Source organism: Chlorocebus sabaeus, chromosome 5 (assembly GCF_047675955.1).
Source record: "Chlorocebus sabaeus isolate Y175 chromosome 5, mChlSab1.0.hap1, whole genome shotgun sequence".
Taxonomy (NCBI): domain Eukaryota; kingdom Metazoa; phylum Chordata; class Mammalia; order Primates; family Cercopithecidae; genus Chlorocebus; species Chlorocebus sabaeus.
This window is the reverse complement of record NC_132908.1, coordinates 19,310,917-19,336,092: the sequence shown is the minus strand read 5'-3', so window position 1 is coordinate 19,336,092 and position 25,176 is coordinate 19,310,917. Positions and strand designations below refer to the sequence as shown.

At 40.1% G+C, this 25,176-nt stretch overlaps 1 protein-coding gene across 1 annotated transcript in view; it reads left to right on the top strand.

The window, feature by feature from the left end:
* The window catches only part of DNAH3 (dynein axonemal heavy chain 3), a 211,576-nt gene that overhangs the window by 117,622 nt on the left and 68,778 nt on the right, over window positions 1–25,176 (top strand). The window contains exons 38-42 of the mRNA XM_073015222.1: window positions 174–415; window positions 4,323–4,423; window positions 6,656–6,761; window positions 7,938–8,067; window positions 10,180–10,425. Coding sequence (XP_072871323.1) covers window positions 174–415; window positions 4,323–4,423; window positions 6,656–6,761; window positions 7,938–8,067; window positions 10,180–10,425 — 825 coding nt within the window. The remainder of the gene's footprint in view (window positions 1–173; window positions 416–4,322; window positions 4,424–6,655; window positions 6,762–7,937; window positions 8,068–10,179; window positions 10,426–25,176) is intronic.

The following is a 25,176-nucleotide window of genomic DNA, read 5'->3' as shown; positions in this document are numbered from 1 at the left end:
TCCTGGCCCTGGATCCCAATCTCTATAAAAACTAAGCACATGCTTTATAAGAAGGGTTTCCCTCATATAGCATATTTATAAAAGTTGATTGGTTGTTGAGATGACATCATGTTTTGTTTAATGTTCTGGTCTCACCAGAGCCTTTATAACTGGTGTTGAACCTTCTTGCCCAGCCAATCAGATGGAGGAGTTTGCTGTGGAGTACAAGATCATCAACCCCAAGGCTATCACGATGGGGCAGCTGTATGGGTGCTTTGACCAAGTGAGCCACGAGTGGACAGATGGTGTCCTTGCCAATGCTTTCCGGGAGCAAGCGTCTTCACTCTCCGATGATCGCAAGTGGATTATATTTGATGGGCCAGTGGATGCTGTCTGGATTGAAAATATGAACACTGTTCTGGATGACAATAAAAAGGTAAGTATTGAGCCTGATATAACTTTTCCATGAGTGAGACATTAACTTATATTGAAGTAAGCGACTGATCAAAACTATATAGAGACATACATGTATTGCACTAAGAGTAAATGCCCCACAGGGGAATAATAGTAATGAGTTCATGAATTATGCTGTGTTTGTACTTGTAGTTGGTAAGCTAAACATGTTTAGAGACCATGTTGAATAGTAAGCCTTAGTGCTGGCATCGTTTTGGACCCCTAGCTCTGCAACTGAGCTGCGTTTTACTGAGCAAGTCGCATAACTTCTCTGAATCTCAGTTTTCTCATTTGTAGAAAGGTAGTAATAAAATGAGGTTGTTGATACTTAAATGAGATTGCACATACATAGTACCTGCGGGATATGTTTTAGTTACCTATTGCTATATAACAAACCACCCTAATACTTAATGGCTTAAAACAACCATTTCTTTTCCTCGTGATTTTGTGGGCTGGGAATTTTGAAAGGGCTCAGCTGGCCGGTTGGTCTCTCGTTTGATGTCAGTTCAGACAGCTCAGGTTAGAAAATCTGCATTCAAGATGGCATCTTCACTCAGTGCCTGGTGGCAAAATCACATTCGGCCCCTCTTTCTCTCTCTCTTTTTCTTTCTCTCTAAAAATAATACCTCCTCTTCCAGGCCACTTCTCATGGCTTAGGCTTTTCACTTGGTGGTGTCTTGGTAGTGGCACTAATTATGTGGTGGGTGATTTCCAAGAGTCAGAAAGTGGAAGTTTCCAAGATATTAAGGGCTATGCTTGAAACTGATAAGCATCACTTTCTCTGCATTCTGTTGGTCAAGGAAGTCGCAAGTCCTGACCAGGAAGTGGAAAAATAGACTTCACTTCTTGATGGAGGCAGACAAGTCACATTGCAAAAGTGCATATGGACTAGGCCCTGTAGGCTCACACCTGTAATCCCAGAGGCTGAGACAGGAGATTGCTTGAGCCCAGGAGTTTGAGACCAGTATAAGCAACATAGTAAGCCATCTCTACAAAAAAAAAAATTTTTTTTTAATTAACTGGGCATGGTGGTGAGTTCATGTAGTCCCAGCTACTCAGGAGGCTGAGGTGGGAGGATCACTTGAGTCTGGAAGTCAATGCTACTGTAAGCCTTCATTGTGCCACTGTGCTCTAACCTGAGCAACAGAGAAAGACCCTGTCTCAAAAAATAAATAAATAAATAAGGAGCATATGGGATGGAATTTATGTAACTTGCCCATTACAACACAGCTCAATAGTAGAGTTAGGAGTCCAAACGGATGCCTGCACCTTTGGGAAATACAGCAATCTTTGGAAAAATACCACCAATCTTTGGAAAAATAGGCAGAGTGGTACCACAATAAGTATAGCACCACGGTATGTATGGTGGCTAAAAGAGCTTGGACTCTAGAGCCAGATAGCCTGGGTTCAAATCCTGGCCTTGCCACTTTCCCACTATGTAACCTCAGACAAACTATTTAGTCTGTTGAGGCCCCAATTTCATCATCTGTAAAGTAGGGACAATAGTGTCTACCTTATACTGTTTAGGATAAGGTAGAAGATGAGATAAGTTACTATTTATACACCTCTTCTGATAGTGCCTGGCATATAGCAAGTGCTATATAACTGTTCAAAATAAAATTTATCATCATTTCAAGGAAGAATTCCTTCACTGGATATACATCATTATCAAATCAAAATATATTTTCTAACTGTGTTTAAATGTCACAAGACTAAGAGTGAGTCATGTTCAACAACGAAAGGGCTAATTATCCAAATTATACACATCCACTAATTATAGCATGTGCATAATTTTGATTATATAACATTCAAAAATGGAAATGTTTTATTACATGATATGGACTATATTATATAAACTAATTGTACAGATGTATCAGTTGGTCTTGAGATTAGAGGTATCAAGACAGTCACAATCAGTGAATTTCCTAATGGTTTTCCTCTGCTCTGGGTGTAAATGAAACTACAGTCACAGGTGTGGGTCCGTTTTCGTTTTCTTGATATTCAGAGATGATGCGGTTTGTGGTGTCAGCTGTGATCTTCCTGGGGATGCAGGCAGTGACCTGTTTCAAGCTGTGTTTGATGCAGGCCAAGTAAGTGCAGGGAAGTTTTTAATCACAAATTAGAATGAGCACAATTAATCAGTGGTATTTCCTCTTCTCCCCCGGGAGAAGAGGGCCTCAGGCCTTTTCTTATAACTTAAACATCTCACTGGAATCCATTTTGGTGAGTGGAAAACAGTGCCATTGACTTAGTATATATTCCAAGGCTTTCCTGTGTAATTGCACTACTTCCTACAGGGTTTTACCTGCTACACACTAGAAATTCTGATGATTTTTCTTTTTCTTTTCTTTTCTTTTTTTTTTTTTTTTGAGACAAAGCCTCCCTCTGTTGTCCAGGATGAAGTGCAGTGGCACGATCTCAGTTCACTGCAACCTCAGCCTCCCTCAATTCTCCTGCCTCTGGAGTAGCTGGGATTACAGATGCGTGCCACCATGCCTGGCTTTTTTTTTTTTTTTTTTTTTTTTTTTTTTTGTATTTTGAAATGGGGTTTCACCATGTTGGCCAGGCTGGTCTCCAACTCCTGACCTCAAGTGATCTGCCTTCCTCGACCTCCCAAAGTGCTGTGCTGGGAACACAGGCGTGAGCCACCGTGCCTGGCCTCTTTCATTCTATTCTAAAAAAGATTTATGGGCCAGGCTTATGCTTGTGATCCTAGCACTTTGGGAAGTGGAGACAGGAGGATTGCTTGAGCCCAGGAGTTTGAGATCAGCTTGGGCAACATAGGGAGATCCTGTCTCTACAAAAAATTTTAAAAATATATTATGGTATCACTGATTTAATCTAAAAATGAAAAACAAAAAATAAAAAACTAGCCACGTGTAGAGGTACACACCTGTAATCCCAGCTACTCAGGAGGCTGAGGTGGGAGGATCGCTTGAGCCCCGAAGGTTGAGGATGGAGTGACTGTGATTGTGTCATTGTATTTCAGTCTGGGTAACAGAGCGATACCCTGTCTCAAAAACAAAAATTAAAAATAAAAAGGATTTATGGAAAGGCTTTTGCCCCTCCTGCTATGGATTAGTCCGTGCGGGTGTTCAAATTCGGGTCTTTTGTGAAAGACTTGAGCAAATAAAAATAGGATGTGGCTGTGCAGTTAAGTTCGATGTTAAAAATTGAGAAAGGGACCAGGAAACTTGGTGAGGTCTGATAACTTCTTGATTCTTCATCTGAGATTGCATCTAAGGTCAGTGATTTCCTGGCCTTCCCATTAAAATTGCAGCTCACAGGCGGGGTGCGGTGGTTCAAGCCTGTAATCCCAGCACTTTGGGAGGCCGAGACGGGCGGATCACGAGGTCAGGACATAGAGACCATCCTGGCTAACACGGTGAAATCCCATCACTACTAAAAAACACACAAAAAAACTTAGCCCGGCGAGGTGGTGGGCGCCTGTAGTTCCAGCTACTCGGGAGGCTGAGGCAGGAGAATGGCGTGAACCTGGGAGGCGGAGCTTGCAGTGAGCTGAGATCCGGCCACTGTGGTCCAGCCTGCGCGACAGAGCGAGACTCTGTCTCAAAAAAAAAACAAAAATTGCAGCTCACTCAACCCTGACTGAGGGTTCTCCAACCCCCTCTTCTACTTAATTTTTCTCCATTTTGAACACTATTATTTTGCTTATTGTCTGTCATCTCCTAGAAGAATGTAAACCCCAAGAGGATAGGAAATTTTGTCTGGTTTATTTTATGCGCCTAGAACAGTGCCTGGGACATAGTAAGTGCTCAAGAAATATTTATGGAATGAATCAAACCATCTTTGTCTGACTGTAGACCTTTTACTTTCAGATGGAATTTAAGCTCTTCCCTTGTCCATTACCCTCTGCTTTGCACTTTTAGCTGTGTCTCATGAGTGGAGAAATTATCCAGATGAACTCCAAGATGAGCCTGATCTTCGAGCCAGCCGACCTCGAGCAAGCCTCTCCAGCCACAGTGAGCAGGTGAGGCAGCCTTCACTGGCACTCCAGGGGACAGTGTGGCGCCACTCACCCTAAGCAGAAGAGAAAGCTCTCAGATTTCACAAATGTGATGAAGCCCTCACAGATCATCTATATTATTATTATTTTTCTTTCCATTTTTAATTTTAGGTTCCAGAGGGTATATGCACAGCTTTGCTACATAAGTAAATTGTATGGCATGGGGGTTTGGGGTACAGATTGTTTTGTCACCCAGTTAATCAGGTAGTTTTTCCATCCTCACCCTCCTCTACCCTCCACCCTCAGGTAGGCTCCCATATCTATCATTCCCTTCTTTTTTTTTTTTTTTTTTTGAGACCGAGTCTCACTCTGTCACCTAGGCTGGAGTGCAGTGGGGTGATCTCAACTTGCTGCAACTTCTGCCTCCCAGGTTCAAGCGATTCTCCTGCCTCAGCCTCCCCAGTAGCTGGGACTACAAGTGCGTGCCACCACGCTCGGCTAATTTCTGTATTATTAGCAGAGATGGGGTTTCACCATGTTGGCCCGGCTGGTCTCAGACTCCTGATGTCGTGATCTGCCTGCCTCAGCCTCCCAAAGTGCTGGGATTACAGGCGTGAGCCACCGTGCCCAGGGATCGTTCCCTTCTTTGTGTCCATGTGTACTCAATGTTTAGCTCCCATTTATAAGTAAGAACATATGGGATTTAGTTTTCTGTTCCTGTGTTAATTTGCTTAGCATTGTGTTATTTCTCATTCATTTAGATTTGTCATAAAATCAGCCCTCAATCCACACTACTGGCGGGAGTCTAAAACCCAGCTAGTACTTTGGAAGCAGTTTGATATTATCTTCTAAAGTTGAATCTCTGTATGCCCAAGACTGGCCATTCTCCTAAGTACAGACCCAAGGGAAACTTTTGGCATGTGCAATAGGAGATCTGTACAAAAAATACAGTGGCAGAACTCACAGTAACAAACACTTGGAAACAGCCCAAATGCCTATTAATCAAGTTTACTGGTGGCCAGGTGCGATGACTTATGCTGTAATCCCAGCACTTTGGGAGGCCGAGGCGGGCAGATCACCTGAAGTCAGGAGTTTTGAGACCAGCCTGGTCCAACGTGGTAAAACCTCATCTCTACTAAAAAAAAAAAATACAAAAAAAAGCCAGGCATGGTGGTGGGTGCCCGTAATCCTAGCTACTCAGGAGGCTGAGGCAGGAGAATTGCTTGAAACCAGGGGGCAAAAGTTGCAGTGAGCCAAGATCACGCCACTGCACTCCAGCCTGGTGACAGAACAAGACTCCATCTAAAAACAAACAACAACAACAAAAAAAGAGTAAATTAATAAAGTATAAGAGAGTCAGAAATTATAATATGTGTAATAAAGTACTGAAAAGAACTGCACTGACATGCAACTATATAAATAAATCTTAGTAACTCTATTAAGGACAAAATCTTAGCAATATTATATATAATACAGATAATGTAATAATATATCTATAAATATAATTATAATATATTATATATTATAATGTTATACTATATACTAATATATACCATATTATTATATACTAATATATAATATAATTATATATACTGTATGGTTATATTATATGCTATTATATACTATATTATTATATAGTAATAAAAGTAAGATCAAAATATTATCTATAGCATGGTACCCCTTCTAAATTGTTAAAAACAACTAAAGTAAAAATATAAACACTTTAGGAACAGACCGGTGGCTCACACCTGTAATCCCAGCGCTTTGGGAGGCCCAGGTGGTAAATCGCTTGAGGCCAGGAGTTCTAGACCAGCCTGGCCAACCCTGTCTGTACTAAAGACAAAACCCCATCTCTACTAAAAATACAAAAAGTTAGCCAGGTGTGGTGGGACGCACTTGTAATCCCAGCTACTCAGGAGGCTGAGAAATGAGAATCACTTGAACCAGGGAGGCGGAGGTTGCAGTGAGCCAAGATTGCACCACTGTATTTCCAGCCTGGGCAACAGAGCAAGACACTGTCTCCAGACAAACAAACATTTTAGGAACATATAGAAATGCCATAAAACTGTATATGAAGGAAAGAAATCAAGGAAGATGAACACAGGATTCAAGGTGGGTAAACCCAGGGGACTAGGTTATTGTCAAGATCCATTAATGCCTAGCATGGTGCCTGACATGCAGTAGATGCTCAATAAACGTAAACCCGTATTAGTAACAAACAAGCGAGCACCTAGACGGGTCTTCTGTGCTTCCCAGGTGTGGAATGATCTACATGGAGCCCCATCAGCTAGGCTGGAAGCCCCTGAAGGATTCCTACATGGACACCCTGCCCTCCAGTCTCACTGAGGAGCACAAGGAATTGGTGAGCCTCTCAGACCCTTTCCTTCCCCTCCTCCTGTCTCCCTGCTTTTCATCTCGAGGGTCTTCTAGGTACATCTTCACCTTCATAGTCCCCAGAGGCAAGAAGGGGCAAGGAATTCCCTTGTTGTCCCCAGTTATCTTGTTTCCTGGCTGCCTGCCATTTTTCCAACTTTCTTCTCCATATAGTAGGCATGGGGTGGTGCAGTCAATTTCTCCTTCCTCTTCCTCCTTCCCCATCACTCCCTGGCTCCCCAGTGGAGAATCCCAGTGCTGAGGAATGTTCTCTATGGAAGCTGAAATGTCACCTCTTTCTTCATTGCTCCACTAACAGAAATGTCTGTAGAAGCTTCTCTAGAGATGGACCAGGTGTTCCTTTTTGTCCTGCCAATTCCCATCCCTGTAACCTGGACTCTGCACCTCCCACCTTGGGGGAGCTGGAACCCAGGGGTGGGGAGGTTGTAGTGAGCTGAGATCGCACCATTGCACTGCAACCTTGGCAACAGAACAAAACTCTGTCTCAACAACAACAAAAAAATTAAGTAAATCAATAAATCTTTTTTTAAAAAGTATAACAAAGGTTAAAAGTTTAAAAAAGCATTACAAGAAAAGCAAGCCGGATAACTTTTTAAAAGAGTAAATGGACCGGAGAACAGATATTAGAATCATGATACCCCCAAATAAGAACATATAAACCTACCTACCCATACATGTGGTGAATTACTGAAAATGAACCCCCCAAATTAGCTCTGTACTCTCTTTGACTAATTTATACAGGAGTCCCACCTCACCAGTGTCTATCAGTCATTTGTAAATTAGTTGTTTAGAATTCCTAATACTTTTTACAGAAACAAAGGCAGATACAGTAGTTGGGTTCTAAACACATTTTATGTGTCCTGCAGCTGACCCAGAGTGTTTCCAAGCCTCTCTGAGTATCAGCTCTGGGCAGTGGAATGTGGATGGAAACTGAGTTAACATGGCCTGTGGGCAACAGTCTTAGGACCCTGAAGGAGGACGCTGAGATAGGAGTTTTGTTGCCTGTAAGTTTTCCCCCAAAGCACCTACATGTAAAATCAGCAGTCTAACCAGCATCTCTAGCCTCAGGAGGTAGGCCAAGCTCTTGGTCTTCAACTCACTTGTTGATCACGTCTCCAAGTCTCATGGAGCTTTCTACTTTCAGGTCAATGACATGTTCATGTGGCTTGTCCAGCCCTGCCTGGAATTTGGTCGCCTTCATTGTAAATTTGTTGTCCAAACGTCTCCCATCCACCTTGCCTTCTCAATGATGAGACTGTACTCCTCTCTACTTGGTAAGTGCTAGCTATGATTCTTCAGCCACATGGGGGATGGGTCTACCTTGGCTATTCCTTTCTTTTTTTTTTTTTTTTGAAATGAAGTCTTACTCTGTCACCAAGGCTAGAGTACAGTGGCATGATCTTGGCTCACTGCAGCCTCTGCCTCCGAGGTTCAAGTGATTCTCCTGCCTTGGCCTCCTGAGTAGCTGAGATTAAGGCATACACCACTCTATTTTTTGTGTGTTTTTAGTAGAGATGGGATTTCACCATTTTGACCAGGCTGGTCTTGAACTCGTGACCTCAAGTGGTCCACCTGCCTCTGCCTCCCAAAGTGCTGGGATTACAGGCATGAGCCACAGCGCCTGGCCTACCTTGACTATTTTTTCTGCTCCCACCTGTCTTTGGCCCCCATTGAATTACAACAAGACTGGCTGTTTGGTCTAGAACAAGCAAGCCTTTGGAGTGCAGATAGTAGAGTTTGCTAGGGAAAATCCATGTGTTTAGTCTTTGTCTGAGATTGAATTTGGGGGGTATTCTAGTGCAAATTACCCCATCATTCCTCAGTCTAAGGCTCCTCGTTCACATAATGAGAGTAGTAATTCCTGCCCTTTTTACCTCACAGGGATATCCTAGAGGGAGATGAACATAGTGGGACCCCCATCTTACCTCCTCTCTGATAACAGATTAATATCCAAAAAAACCAAGTAAATGTAGACTTATTGATCCAGCACTTTCACCTCTGGATATAAACCCAAAAGAATTGAAAGCAGAGACTCGATCAGATGTTTGTATAACCATGTTCGTGGAACTTTTGTTCACAATAGTCAAATGGTGAAAACAACCCATGTGTCTACTGATGGATGAACAAATAAGCAAAATGTGTTGTAATTTTGCAATGAAATACTATTTAGCCTTAAAAAGGAAATAAATTCTGATGCATGCTATAGCTTGGATGAACACTAAAGCCATTATACTAAGAAAATAAGCCAGTCACAAAATGACTGTGCAATTCTACCTCTATAATGTTCGTAGAGTAGCCAAATTTATAAAGACAGAAAGGAGAGTTCTGATTGCAAGGGGGATGAGGGAGGATGGAAGGGGAAGTTATTGTTTAATGGGCAAAGAGCTTCTCTATCCAGTTCTGAATATAGATGGTGGTGATGGTTGCACAGCAATATGAATGCACTTAATACCACTGAACTATACACTAAAAAATGGTTAGATGGTAAATTATACATCATGTATTTTACTGCAATAAAAATATTGCAGCAAAGGCTGGGCACAGTGGCTCACGCTTGTAATTCCAGCACTTTGGGAAGTTGAGGTGGGTGGATCACGAGGTCAGGAGTTCGAGACCAGCCTGGCCAACAACACAGTGAAACCCCGTCTCTACTAAAAATACAAACATTAGTTGGGCATGGTGGTGGGCACCTGTAATCCCAGCTACTCACGAGGCTGAGGCAGGAGAATCACTTGTACCCGGGAGGCGGAGGTTGCAGTGAGCCGAGATCGTGCCACTGCACTCAAGTATGGGCGACAGAGCTAGATTCCAGCTCAAAAAATATATATATATATATTTATATGTATTCTATATATTTATGTATATGATATATATTTTTATATATTATATATTTTTTATATAGTGGTATATATATATTAAAAAATTATATATATAAATAAAAATATTGGTCATGCCTGTAATCCCAGCGTTTTGAGAGGCCGAGGTGGGTGGATTGCTTGAGCTCAGGAGCTCGAGACCAGCCTGGGCAACCTGGCGAAACCGCATCTCTACAAAAAAATACAAAAATTAGCCAGATGTGGTGGCTAGTGCCTGTGGTCCCAGCTACTCAGGAGGCTGAGGAGGGAGGATCACTTGAGCCCGGGAGGTCGAGACTACAGTGAGCTGTGACTATACTGCTGCACTCCAACCTGGGAGACAGAGTGAGACCCTGTTTCCAAAAAAAAAAAAAAATGCATGTGATAAATGATCTGGTAGGTGATAGGCACTCTGCCAATATCAGTCGCCCCTCTGGCCCAGACCCTTCAAAGGCAAAACCAACCAGTTCACAGCCCTTATATCTGTGGCATTCTGCACTCTGTCCTGAGATTCGCTTTTCTCACTTACAGATGAAATCAGGGCAGTAGAAGAGGAGGAAATGGAATTAGGTGAAGGCCTGTCAAGTCAACAAATCTTTCTCTGGCTCCAAGGACTGTTTCTCTTTTCCTTGGTGTGGACCGTGGCTGGCACCATCAATGCAGACAGCAGAAAGAAATTTGATGTGTTTTTCCGCAACCTGATCATGGGCATGGATGATAACCACCCAAGGCCCAAAAGCGTCAAACTCACCAAAAACAACACCTTTCCAGAAAGAGGTAATTTAGAACCCGTTTGTTATGTTCTAGTATAATAGTTTGAATTACGTGTTCTAAACGCAACCAGAATGTGCAGACAGGTGAGCCCTTTACAAAAGCCAAGGAAGGCCAGGCACGGTGGCTAATAAATGTGTAAGGAATGACAGAATTAAAATATCATCATTGGCTGGGCATGGTGGCTCACACTGGCAATCACAGCACTTTGGGAGGCCGAGGTAGGCAGATCGCTTGAGGTCAGCAGTTCAAGGCCAGCCTGGCCAACATCGTGAAACCCCGTCTCTATTAAAAATACAAACAAAATTAGTCAGGCATGGTGGCATGTGCCTGTAATCCCAGCTATTCAGGAGACTGAGACAGGAGGATTGCTTGAGTCAGGGAGGTAGAGGTTGCAGTGAGCTGAGAGCATGCCACTGCACTCCAGCCTGAGCAACACAACTGGACTCTGTCTCAAAAAAAAAAAAAAAAAAGGAGTTGGCCCATGGGTGGTCCTGAAGTCAGGGTTTTATGGGATACTTAACCACTTTTTTAATTTAGAAAAAGATGATATGACTGTTTTATTTTTGCAAAAATTACCTATAATTCCATCACCAAAACAAAATGAGAAATATAGACCCTTGTGTTTTTCTTATTCCTTTCTATTTCTGTTGTGTGTTGACATGCCTTCATATAGGGTACTTATGGTATTAATATTTCTTTTAATTTTGTCATTATAGTTTTTTGTTTGTTTGTTTGTTTTTGAGATAGAGTCTCACTCTCTTGCCCCTGCTGGAGTGTAGTGGTATGATCTTGGCTCGCTGCAACTTCCGCCACCCAGGTTCAAGAGATTCTCCTGTCTCAGCCTCCCAAGTAGCTGGGATCACAGGCATGCACCACCATGCCGGGCTAATTTTTGTGTTTTTAGTAGAGATGGGGTTTCGCCACATTGGCCAGGCTGGTCTCAAACTCTTGACCTTAAGTGATCCACCTGCCTCGGCCTCCCAAAGTGATGGGATTACAGGCATGAGCCACTGCACCCGGCCTGCAGTTACATTTTAATATCATATTGAAATGTTTCCAATTTTGCTACATACACTATCTTCAAACTGATCATTTAGTGACTATAAATATTCTTCTGTGTGTGGCATCATTTCTTATAAGGAAGATCCTTCTTCTAAGTAGCTTTTGTTTTGTTTTTCTACCACCCAAGTAAGACATTATATAAAATTTAGAAAATACAGAGAAAGGAATAGAACAAAATTAAGATCAATGGTAATCCCACGCTCCAGAAATATCACTATGTTTTCTTTCAGTTTTTTCTGTATTCCTAGAACAAAAAGATCATACTATAAATACTTCCCAAATAGCTTTACTTTTTGCGATTGTAAAAAAAAAAAAAAAAACGTGTATCAAGGGCCACGAGAGAGCTTCCAGGGGAGACACTAATGTTGCATATCTTAAGAGTGACCTGGATTACACAAATATGTATATTTGCCAAAACTTAGTAAATGTGGGCTTAGGATGTGTGCATGTCATTGTAAGATTTATGTCAAAGGAAAAAGTATATAAATAAATACTGAACACTGGGTAGTGATAAGCATGCTGAAGTATTTATGAGAAAGTGTGTAGATGCTTAACAATTAATTTTGAATTTTTTTTTGTAAAAAAGATAGATTAAAGGAAGGATAGAGGGATGACCAGGTATGTACTAAAACAAATAAAAAGCTAATGGTAAAATCTAGAAGGTGAGTATACAAACGTTCACTGTACAATGTCTTCCATGTTTCTTTATGTTTGAATTTTTTTCATAATAATGAAATAATGAACGAGCAAGTAGATACTATTACCACCTGCCATATACTCTTTCTCTGCACAGCTTGCATGCTTCATGTGACACATGGCCATCTGTCAGATTGTGAACCCCAAAATTCTGAGACAGGTCTCAGTTAATTCAGAAAGTTTATTTTGCCAAGGTTGAGGATGCACACCTTTAACACAGCTCACGAGGCCCTAACAACATGCGCCCAAGGTGGTCAGAGCACAGTTTTATACATTTTAGGGAGACATGAGACGTCTATCAACGTATGTAAAGTGAACATTGGTGCCATCTGGAAAGGCGGGACAACTTGAAGCGGGGGTGGAGACTTCCAAGACATAGGTAGATAAGAGAGAAATGGTTGCATTCTTTTGAGTTTCTGATTAGCCTCTCCAAAAGAGGCAATCAGATAAGCTTTTATCTCAGTGAGCAGAAGGGTGATTTTGAATAGAATGGGAGGCAGGTTTGCCCTAAGCGATTCCCTCCTTGACTTTTCCTTTTAGCTTAATGATTTTGGGGGCCCAAGACATGCTCCTTTCGCAAGATGAACCCCCTGGAGGCTCTGTCTCTGTACCAATCCATTAATCAGATTGTCGTGCATTCATTGAGTTTTTGGTTTGGATGATTTTGCTTATTTTATTGTCATAGTAAAATACACATAACACCAAATTTACCATTTTGACCATTTTTAATTGTTCAAATCAGTGGCATTAAATACATTCACATTGTTGGGCAACCATCACCTCCCTCCATCTCCAAGACGTTTTTCACCTTCCCTAACCATAACTGTTCTCATTAAACAGTACCTGCCCCAATGCTCCTTCTCCACCCCTACCCCGGAAATAATCATTCTACTTTCTGTCACCATAAATTTGACTGCCCGGGGTACTGCATGTAAGAGGAATCATACGGTATTTGTCTTCCTGTGACTGGCTTATTTTACTTAGCATAATGTCTTCGGCGTTCATCCATGTTGTAGCATGTGTGAGAATTTCCTTTCTTTTTAAGGCTGAGTATATTCCGTTTCATGTACACACCACGTTTTGTTTATCCATTCATCTGTCAGTGGACCCTTGAGTTGCTTCCATCTTTTGGCTATGGCAAGTAAAACTGCTATGAACATGGGTGTACGAATACTGTCTTTTGAGTCTCTGCTATCTTTGGTGTTTATACTAAGAAGTGAAAATTTGGATCATATGTTAATGCCATGTTTAATTTTTTGAGGAACTGCTGTAATGTTTTCCATAGAGGCTGCAATATTGTACATGCCCACCAGCGATACACAGAAGTTCTGATTCCTCCACATCCTCACCAGTACTTGTATTTTCTCTGTATGTTTTACTGATAATAGCCATCGTGGTGGGTATGAAGTTCATTCTTATTTTTTCAGAAAAAAATGTACAATAAAAATATGTGATAAAAAGACAACCATGATTAACATTTTGATGACAATTAGACATTTTCTTATGCATGTATGTATCTCCAGGTTTGTTTTTAAAATATAAAATCATTCTGTACTTTTATCTCCTAGTTTTTCCTATCATTAACAACATTCTAGTGGCTACATATTTGCTTAATTCATTTTATTTCCTCATGATGATTTCCTAAAATAGAATTGCTGAGTCAAGAGGTCGGTAACATTTTAAAGCTTTTGGTTGCTAAACTTCCCTTATGCCTCACTGAGTATTGTCTTTTCAAAATCTCAAACAATTTGAAATATGAAAATCATATCTTGGCCAGGCACAGTGGCTCACATCTGTAATCTCAGCACTTCTGGGAAGCTGAGGCAGGTGGATCTCTTGAGGCCAGGATTTTAAGACCAGCCTGGCCAACATGGTGAAACACCGTCTCTACTAAAAATACAAAAATTAGCTGGACTTGGTCGTGGGTGCCTGTAGTCCCAGCTACTTGGGAGGCTGAGGCAGGAGATTTGCTTGAACCTGGGAGGCAGAGGTTGCAGTGAGCTGAGATATCACACCACTGCAATCCAGCCTGGGTGACAGAGCAAGACTCCATCTCAAAAAACAAAACAAAACAAAATAAAAACTCAAGCAATTTGAAATATGAAAATCATATCGCATTTTAACTTTCTTCTCCTTTAAAAAAAGTTTTAATAGACTTTAGTCTTAAATTTATAGAAAAATGTTGCAGAAAATACAGAGTTTCCATATGCCACTTCTCTTCACCCACGCAAACACAGTTCTCTCATTAACATCTTGCAGTACTGTGGTATTATAGTTATAATTGATGAACCAATATTGCTAAATTATTATGAACAAAGTTCATAGTCTACATTAAGGTTCACTCTTGTGTTGTATGTCCTATGGGTTTTGACAAAGATGTAAATGTCACGTATTCACCATTACAGAATCATGCAGGATAGTTTCACACAACCCAAAAAATCCTGTGCTCCACCTCTTCATCCTCCCTTCCTTCCCTGATCCCCAGGCAACCACTGATCTTTTTACTGTCTCTATAGTTTTGACTTTTCCAAGACATGATATTCTTGGAATTATACAGTATGTGAAATTTTTAGACTGCCTTATTTCACTTAGCAATATGCAGTTGAGGTTCCTAAATGGATTTTTGTTCTTTATTAGATTGCTTCTTTATTACTTAATAATATTTCATTGTACGTATGTTTATCCATCCACCCATTAAAGGACATTTTGGTTTATTACAATTTTTGGTACTTATAAATAAAGCAGTTATAAACATTTATGTAAAGGCCTTTTGTGAACATAACTTTTCCATTAATTCATTTAGTAAACACATAGACATGCTATTGCTGGATAATGTTAAGCCTGTGTTTACCTAGACCAAGTCAAGAAGAACAGATTTTTTCATAATTTGGGGTCTTTATATTCATAAACATGGTTTATCTATTTATTTAGACTGTTTTTTATTTCTTTGGCTAGAGTTTTATAGTTTTCCTCATATAGATCTTGTATAATTTTTGTTAAATTTATACCTAAGTAGTTCCTTCTTTTTCGGAGTTAATATACATGGTATTGTGTTTTCATTTCAAATCCCACTTGTTCATTGCCGGTATATAGAAAAGCAATTGACTTTTGTATATTAATCTCATATCCAGCCATCTTGCTACAATCACTTATAAGCTCCAAAAGTGTTTTTGTGGATTCTTTGGGATTTTTTTTACATAATTATGCCATTGACAGACAGTTTTATTTCTTCTCTCCCAATATTTTATTTCCTTTTCTTGTCTTATTCCATTAGCTAGGACTTCCAGTATGATACTGAACAGAATTAATTAAAAAGGGCTTCCTTATCTTGTTCCCAGTCTTAGGAGAAAAGCTTCTAGTTCTTGGCCATTAAGTGTGATGTTTGGCTGAAGGTTTTTTGTTGATATTCTTTATTAAGTTGAAGAGTTCTCTCTGTTCCTAGTTTACTGAGAGTCTTTGTCATGAGTTGATGTTGGATTTTGTCAAATGCTTTTTCTGAATCTATTAATGTGATGATATGATTTTTCTTCTTTAGCCTGTTAATGCAGTGAATTACATTACTTGATTTTAAAATGTTGAGTTAGCCTTATATACCTGGAATAATCAAGTGGAATAAATACCACTTGATTATGGTGTGTAATACTTTTCATATGTTGTTGGATTTGATTTGCTAATACTTTGTTGAAGATTTTTACGTCTATGTTGATGAGAGATACTTGTCTATAATTTCCTCTCTTATAATGTCTTTATCTGGCTTTGGTATTAGTGTAATGCTGGCCTCATAGCATGAGTTATAAAGTGTGTCCTCTGCTTCTATTTTCTGTAAGAGATTGTAGAGAATTTGTATCATTTCTTCATTAAATGTTTGATAGAATTCACCAGTGAACCCATCTTGGCCTTGTACTTTCTCTCTTGGAAGGTTGTTAATTGTTGATTAAATTTCTTTAATGTATAAAAGCCTGTTCAAATTATCTATTTCTCCTTATGTGAATCATGTAAATCATGTCTTTCAAGGAATGTTTATTTTATTTATCAAATTTGTTGGTGTAAAGTTGTTCATAATATTCCTTTATTATCTTCTTAATGTCCATAGAATCAGTACTGATGGCCTTTCTTTCTCTTTCTCTTTTTTTTTTTTTTTTTTTTTGAGATGGAGTTTTGCTCTTGTTGCCCAGGCTGGAGTACAATGGCACGATCTTGGCTCACCGTAACCTCATTCTCCCAGGTTCAAGTGATTCTCCTGCCTCATCCTCCCAAGTAGCTGGTATTAAAGTCATGTGCCACCACACCTGGCTAATTTTGTATTTTTAGTAGAGATGGGGTTTCTCCATGTTGGTCAGGCTAGTCTCAAACTCCTGACCTCAGGTGATCCACCCGCCTTGGCCTCCCAAAGTGCTGGGATTACAGGCGTGAGCCACTGTGCCCAGCCTCATTCTTGATATTAGTGCTGTCTTCTCTTTTTCTCTTGGTTAACCTGTCTAAAGGTTTGTCAATTTTTTTTTTTTTTTAAACAGATGGGATCTGCCCAGGCTGGTCTCAAACTCCTGGACTCAAGTGATCTACCTGTCTCAGCTTTCTAAAGTTCTGGGATTACAGGCATGACCTACTGTGCCCAGCCTGTCAATTTTATTAATCCTTCAAAGATGCAGCTTTTGTTAATTTTATCTATTAATTTCCTATTGTCAGTTTCATGATTTCTGCAATTATTTTTATTTCTTCTGTTCTGGTTCCTTTTATTTAATTTACTCTTTCTAGTTTCCTAAGATGAATGCTTAGATTATTGATTTTAGATCTTTCTTTTTGGCTGTGCACAGTGGCTCACACCTGTAATCCCAGCACTTTAGGAGGCCAAGATGGAGGATCACTTAAGCCCAGGAGTTTGAGACCAGCCTGGGCAACTTGTCAAAATCCTGTCTTTACAAGAACAAACAACGAAAATTAGGTAGGTGTGGTAGCGAACACCTGTGGTCCCAGCTACTCAGGAGGCTGAGGCGGGATAATTGCCTGAGCCTAGGAGTTGGAGGCTGCAGTGAGCTATGATCATCCCACTGCACTCCAGCCTGGGTGACAGAGTAAGAGAGTGAAACCCTGCCTAAAAAAAATTAAAAAGTATTTTATTGCCCAGGATGTGTTCTATCTTGGTGAATGTTTCATGTGAGCTTAAGAAAATATGTAGTTTTCTGTTGTTGGATACAGTAATAAATGTCAATTCGATCCTGTTAATTGATGAGGGTACTCTTCGGTTTCACTATATTCCTACTTATTTTCTAACTGTTATCTGCCAATTACTGATTGACAGGGGTGGTTGAAGTATCCAGCTATGATATTGGATTTGTCTATTTCTCCTTGAAGTTCTATCAGTTTTGCCTTATGTATTTTGGCATTCTGTTTACATTTGAAAAGTGAAAATAGTATCTAATTTAAATTTCTTCTTTTTTAAATTAGAAGTGAGGTTGAATTATATATAAAGTGGTAGTTTGTTTTTCATATGTTCTTTATTTAATGTTTTGGTAGGTTTTGTTTCTGTTTTGTTTTTAACAGACTGTGTCCCCTTTTGTTTATTTTGCCTGGAATGTGATGCATCCTTTCCGTCAGCAAGGAAAAATTTTATGCTCTGGCTCCCATAACCATCATCTCCTTTTTTCTTGTCTTGGGGTTTTGGTCTTCCGAGGTGCACTTTTCATTGTGATATCAGCCACCCACAACTTCAATTATTCTTTTTACAGCCTTGAATGATTTTAATTCTGCCTTTGTATCTTTTGTTCCTGTGCCAGGCTTTGTTAGTGCAAGGATGGGAAAGTACAGGCCACAGAGTGAAACTGTCAGAGTTCAGACCCTGACTCTAACACTTACTGCTGGGGTGACTTTGGGCAACTTATTTATCGTCCTTAGTTCCCTCAATTATAAAATGGGGGCAATAATAATAGTAAGGATTAAATGAGCTAATACATGTAAAAATACTTTGAATAAAGCACGATATATAGGAAATGTTAAATAAACGTGAGCAATTTTGTTGCTGTTATCATCATCATCTCTTAGGGCGTCCATCTCACTTTTTATCTCATCTTGCCTTTTCATCTTAGCTTGTTTCTCCTTTATTGCTTTTGGTTCCTGCTTCACTTAAAGTTAGGTCTTTCTGCACCTTATGGAAGATACCAAAGAGTTTTCTTGAAATTTGGCTTCAAGTGCTGCAAAAAACAAGTTTCAGCCTGGCACAGTGGCTCACCCCTGTAATCCCAGTACTTTGGGAAGCTGAGGCAGGTGGATTGCTTGAGCCCAGGAGTTTGAGACCATCCTGGGCAACATTGTAAAACCCTGTCTCTACAAAAAATACAAAACAAATTAGCCAGGTATGATGGCACACATACCTTATTCTCAGCTACTTGGGAGGCTGAGGCAGGAGGATCACTTGAGCCCAGGAGTTTGAGGCTGCAGTGAGCTGTGATGCACCTACAGCCATGCATGACCACTGCACTCCAGACTGGGTGATACGGTGAGATCCTGTCCCCCCGCCAAAAAAAAGAGTTCAGAGATAAATTCTTCAGGTTAATCTCCATATGACGTTCCTTTGCATTTTTTTTTTTTACATTTTACAATTTTTTTTCACAGGCTCCACATGTTGTTTTCTGCCTTCCTTATCCTTCAAGATCAATCTGTTTATGCTGTGTCTGCAGAGATGGTAGATGAATTGCCCTTGACCTCACTTTCAGATCATTTTGTGATGACCTCTTTCCTTTCCTTCTGCAGCTAGAGAGCCAATGATGTGATGTGCACAGCTCCCACTCAGTTTCTAGATAATTTTGCCTTATAATATCTCCTGTCCACAACCATGGCCTCATCTCCTACCTCTATGCCCTACCCAGCAGATGCAGCATAAAACAAACATAATTTTCATCATGTCCTGCAAACTGACTTCCTTTGTGTATATCTTCTTTTGCAGCAGCTTATTTAAAAAAAAAAAAAAAAAAAACTCAAAAAAAAAACCAGGTTTTTACCAAGGAGGGTGGTTCATGCCTGTAATCCCATCTACACAGGAGGCTGAGTTGGAAGGATTGCTTGAGCCTAGGAGTTTGAGACTAGCCTGGGCAACATAGGAAGACCCTGTCCTTTCTTATAACCATATTCAAAAGCTTAAAATGCCTTTCTAGCCTATGCATGAGGACCTACGATTAAAGTTCGAATGCTGAGTGCTCCAGGAAGGCCTTCTCTAACTTCATGGGAATATTGTTTTCTAGGATTTTCATGATATACAAGGCATGGCATAAATGGATCTCTCAAATAAGTGCTGGAGGAACTACACTGGGAAGCATACACTAAGGAAAGCAAGCAGACCCTTGTGGGGTTCTGTCAATGTTGGGCTCATATGGTCTGACATGGATCTTTGTATGTCAACCCAGGGAACCGTTTGTCCAGAAAGTGCTGAATTTCTCTTTATTCACTCATTCATTGTGTGACCTTTGAAAAGTCACTCACTGCCCAGTTGAAAAGTTTATTTTTCCAAGTGCAGGAGAGGAAAGCAGAGCTGGGGTAGGGGGGATAGAAGCCATTTACCAATTCATTACCAATCCATTCCTGAATTTCTGCTATTCTCCTCTTTCTACTCTTGCACCCAGATCAGAGTTTAAGTTAAAATCACAACACAAAGAGAACAGGAGCCATTACTCTGATGAAAATCAAGGAGAGCTAGAGCTAAATATTACCAAGTGCCTTCTGTGTGCCCAGAGCTATGCTAGATGTTTGACACGCATATCTCACTCACTCTCCCTAGTGCTTTTCTGAGCTTTACATAAAATCAGGCCCATTTTACAGATGTGCAAATGGTAAACTTAGCCAAGGTCACACAGCTGGTAAATCTACTTTTACTAGTGAAATATTTTCTCTTTTCTTCTCTTCACTTCTCCTCTTCTCTTCTCTTCTTTCTCTTCTCTTCTTCTCTCTGTTCTCTTCTCTTCTCTCTCTTCTCTTCCCTGTCTCTTCTCTCTCTTCTCTTCCTCTTCTCTTCTTCTCTTCTCTTCTTTTCTCTCTTCTCTCTTCACTTCTCTTCTTCTCTTCTCTTCCTCTTCTCCTCCTCTTCTCTTCTCTTCTTTTCTCTCTCTTCTCTTCCTCTTCTCTTCTTCTCTTCTCTCTCTTCTCTTCCCCGTCTCTTCTCTCTCTTCTCTTCCCCTTCTCTTTTCTCTTCTCTTCTCTTCTCTTCTCTTCTCTTCTCTTCTCTTCTCTTCTCTTCTCTCTCTTCTCCTCTCCTCTCCTCTCCTCTCCTCTCCTCTCCTCTCTTTTCTTTTCTTTTTTTTTCTTTTCTTTCTTTTCTTTTCTTTTGAGACAGAGCCTCATTCTGTTGTCCAGGTTGGAGTGCAGTGGCGTGGTCATGGCTCATCATGGCTCACTGCAGTCTTGGTGCCCCAGGCCTGGGTGATCCCACCTCAGCCTCCCAAGTAGCCAGGACTATAGGCACATGCCACGATGCCTGGCTAATTTTTGTATTTTTTGTAGAGACAGGATTTTGCCATGTTACTCAGCCTGTTCGCCAACTCCCAAACTCAAGTGATTCATCCACCTCGGCCTCCCAAAGTGCTGGAATTATAGACATAAGCCACCATGCCCGGCCAAATCTTTTCTCATTAGCCTAAATGTTCCCAAATCAAGCCACAAATTAGCTCTAGCTCAACATCAGCAAAGGAAGAGGGAAAAATATTTTACTTATTCAGTCTTTTAGTGTCTCCTTTTTATTGTAAAAGCAATTCTATTCTATTAAATAAAAATTATCAATAAGTATCTCTTTGTTCATACCACCTTATCGCAGTCATTTCAGTTTTCAAAAAATCTGTTGCCTTGCTTCTCTACCTGATTTCATCTCTTTACAGAGTTACCATAATGGTATATATTTCACTCTATAGTCTATTTTTATCTAGCATTGTTTCTTAAAAGCATTTTCTATGCTAATACTTAGCTTTTGCAACTATCATTTTAATGACCGAAGAATATTCCATCCATCTTATAAGAGCTAATTTTACTTGTCTCCTAATGTAAGATATGTAAGTTATTTCTTTGCTATCACAGATGGTGTTGCATACTCATGTATACAGATTATTTTCATTGTGAATTATTTCCTTATGATAAATTCCCAGAAATGGGATTTCTGACTTAGAGAACATTCTTGTAGCTCTGTAAGCATTGTGCCAGATTGCTTTCTAAAAGTGTTGCACCAGATTGACTTCTAGGTAAGGCTGCAGAGTGACGTAGAACAACAGAAGCTCACTTTTAAAATACCTAATGAAATCAGCAACAACAAACATTTTTTAATCCTAAAAAGTCCTCAGCAATAACCAAAGAATGAATTACAACTTAATTCTACAAACATTGTGAAGTAGTGAATAAGGAGAGAAAACAAGATTCTGGTCTGGTGTATCTCCCAACCCAGAACCTGCCACCCCGCTCTCTTGCTAAGAGTGACAGGGAGAGGAAAGCAGGTCAGTTGACAACATTCTAAGAGTTCTCGTTGGAAATCACCAATGGAGAGGAAAGAGGACTATGATGATGGCTGGGCAGCTGCACAAAAGGTCTGAGAGAAACTCTCCATCATGAAAGCCCCTGTGTGATGCTGGAGGACCTTAGTAGGGATGGGAAAAACCACCAGGTTTTGCATCTTCCAGAACCCTGTGCTGTGTGGGGACATGAGCTGAATCCTACAGGAGTGGGGCAAATCACTAGCTAGGATAGGAGTGAGATGGATCCATGGTTCAGGAAATGTAGACAGATTTCAGAGAGAGGGTACAGTGCTCAGATTTTCCAGCAAGGGTAACTGAGCCTTTCCTTTTACCCAACCCTATAGATTAAGGCTATAGGAAAGAAAGCCACACACCATTCCTTGAATAGTGGCCAACACTGTAGATAAGATAAACTGTCCCCAGATAATGTTGGGAAAAATGTCAAGAAGAATTTACCCAATTATATCAGAGCAGAATGGTAAGGCAATCATGCACACATCAGAGAGAGAGAGAGAGAGAACGTTTAACAGAAAACATGAACCAAGAGCCAGAAAATATTTCTGTTGAAAGAATTTTGTAATAATAGAAGTTTAACTTTTTAAAGTTCATAAATGAATAGTATGTTATACTGGCAAAAGAACAGAAATATAGATTAATTGAATATAATTGAGAGTCCAGAAGGAAGACTCTTGCATTTATGGTGACTTGATTTTTGACAATGGTGCCAAGATGATTAAATAGGAAAAGAATGATCTTTTCAACAAATTGTACTGGAACAACTGAATTATACATGTAAAAGAGTGAATTTGTAGTTCTGCCTCACACTATAGTGAAAAACTAACTCAAAATAGATCAAAGACTTAAATGTAAAAGCTAAAACTATAAAACTCTTAGAAGAAAACATAGATGCACATTTTTATGATTTTGGAGTAGGCGATGATGTCTTAAGACAACAAAAGCACAAGTGACAAAAGAAAAAATAGATAAACAACATCATTAAAATTAAAAACTTTCGTGCTTCAAAGGACAACATCAAATGAAAAATCCCACAGAATGGGTGAAATTTCTTACAAATTAAATATCTTATAAAGGACTCAAATTTAGAATATATAAAGAGTTATCATAATTCAATAATAAAAAGACAACCCAATTAAAAATGAGCAAAATATCTGAATAGACAGTTATTTACAGAAGACATATAGGCCAGGCACGTTGGGGCTCATGCCTTTGGGAAGTTGAGGTGGGGAAATCACTTGAGCCCGGGAGTTTGATACCAGCCTGGGCAACATGACTAAACCCCATCTCTACAAAAAATACAAAAATTAGCTAAGCATGATGGTGTGTGCCTGCCTGTAGTCCCAGCTACTTGGGAGACTGAGGCAGGAGGATCACCTGAGCCCAGAAGGCAGGGGTTGCAGTGGCCAAGATTGTACCACTGCACTCCAGCCTGAGTGACAAAGTGAGACCCTGTCTCAAAAAAAAAAAAAAAAAAAAAAAAAAAAAAAGATATACAAAGGGCCAATAAGCCCATGACAAGATGCTCAATGTTATTAGCCATCAGGGAAATGCAAATTAAAACCACAATGAGATACTACTTTACAACAACTAGGATGGGTATAATTAAAAAGATGAAAAGCAACAAGTATTGGTGAGGATGCAGGAAAATCAGAACTCTCATCTACCATAATGGGAATGTAAAATGGTGCAGTAGCTTTGAAAAAGAGCCTGTGACCATTCCTCCAAAGTTAAACACAATCCAATTTAATTTAACTCAGAAGTTAAACAATATAGTTGTGGGCAGATCACTTGAGCTAAGTTCAAGACCAGCCTGGGCAACACAGCAAAAACCCGTCTCTACAAAAAAATACAAAAATTAGCCAGACGTGGTGGTGCATGCCTGTTGTCCCAGCTACTTGAGAGGCTGGGGCGGGAAGATCACTTGAATCTAGGAGGTTGAGGTTGCAGTGAGCAAGATGGTGCCACAGACTCTCCAGCCTGGGTGACAGCTAGGCCTGGTCTCAAATACATGCACGCACACACTCACACACTTTTTTAAGTGACAGAAGCCAGTTGCAAAAGAACACGTATTATATGATTCCCTTTATATAGGCAGAATAGGCAAATTTATAGAGACAGAAAGTAGATTAGTGGTTGCCAGGGTACGAAGTGGGTAGGGGAGGGATTTGGCAGGTGACAGCTAAGAGGTGTGGGGTTTCTATCCAATGTAATGAAAAGTTCTAAAATTGATTGTGGTAATGGTTTCACAACTCTGTGAATATTAATATATTTACATATATGTGTGGTTTTGGTACGCTAAAAGTATAATTGAATTGTACACTTGAACTAGTTGGATTATATGATATGTAAATTACTTTTCAATAAAGCTGTAGAAAGTTTGTAGATGAAGTGATACAACTACTAAATTAGAGAAATAGAGGAACTGAAGAGTCAGAGAAACAGATTGGGAATAAAGTAATGCCGTTAATGATCTAATAAGTGAATTAGAACCAGCAAGAACTAAAGTATACAAGGCTAGACATCAAATATATGGCTTAGAAATAAGGTTTGAGATAATTACACTTACAACAGAAGAAAAGAGAAAAACATTGACGCAATTAGAGACAATACAATTGATATGGAGACCAAATAATGCTAGTTCCTCAAGAACTCCAATCAATAGTATGAATAATATATACGAAGATACAGATGCAGAAACTTCTCCTAAAATGAACAGTTGTTTCTACCAGTTGTAAGAGTATGCTATGCTCCAAGAAAAACTGATACATAATAATTGACCAGAAAATATAACATAATTAAGTTATTGGACTTCCAGGGTAAATATCTGATGGGCCTCAGTTTCTGCACAGCAATTTAAAACACACACACACACACACACACACACAACAGAATAGAGCAATGTCTGCACGCCTTTGAAGGCAAGAAAATATGACATATTACTCTCAGCTAAGTCACTGTTAAAAATACAAAAGCAGCAGGTGGCCATTCTCAAACACATACAAGCTGAGAGAGTTGAGCACCTATAAGCCCCTTCTCGGGAAAAAAAAAAAAAAATTAGGCTGGGCATAGTGGCTTATGCCTGTAATACCAGCACCTTAGGGGACCAAGGCAGGCAGATTGCTTGCGCTCAGGAGTTTGGGACCAGCCTGGGCAACATAGCAAGACCCTATCTCTACAAGAAATAAAATAATTTGCTGGGTGTGGTGGCGTGTGCCTGTGGTCCCACCTACTCAGGAGGCTGTGAGAAGATTGCTTGAGCCCGGGAGGTTGAGGCTGTAGTAAACTGTGATTGCACCACTGCACCACTTTGACCTGAGCAACGAGTGAGACCCTGTCTCAAAAAAGAAAGAAAAAAAGAGAAAAAGAGAGAAAGAATGAAAGAAAAAGAGAGGAAAGAAGGAAGGAAGGAAGGAAGGAATGAAGGGAGGGAGGGAGGGAGGGGAGGGAAGGAAGGAGGGAAGGAAGGAAGGAAATACAGAAGGAGAAAGAGGGAGAG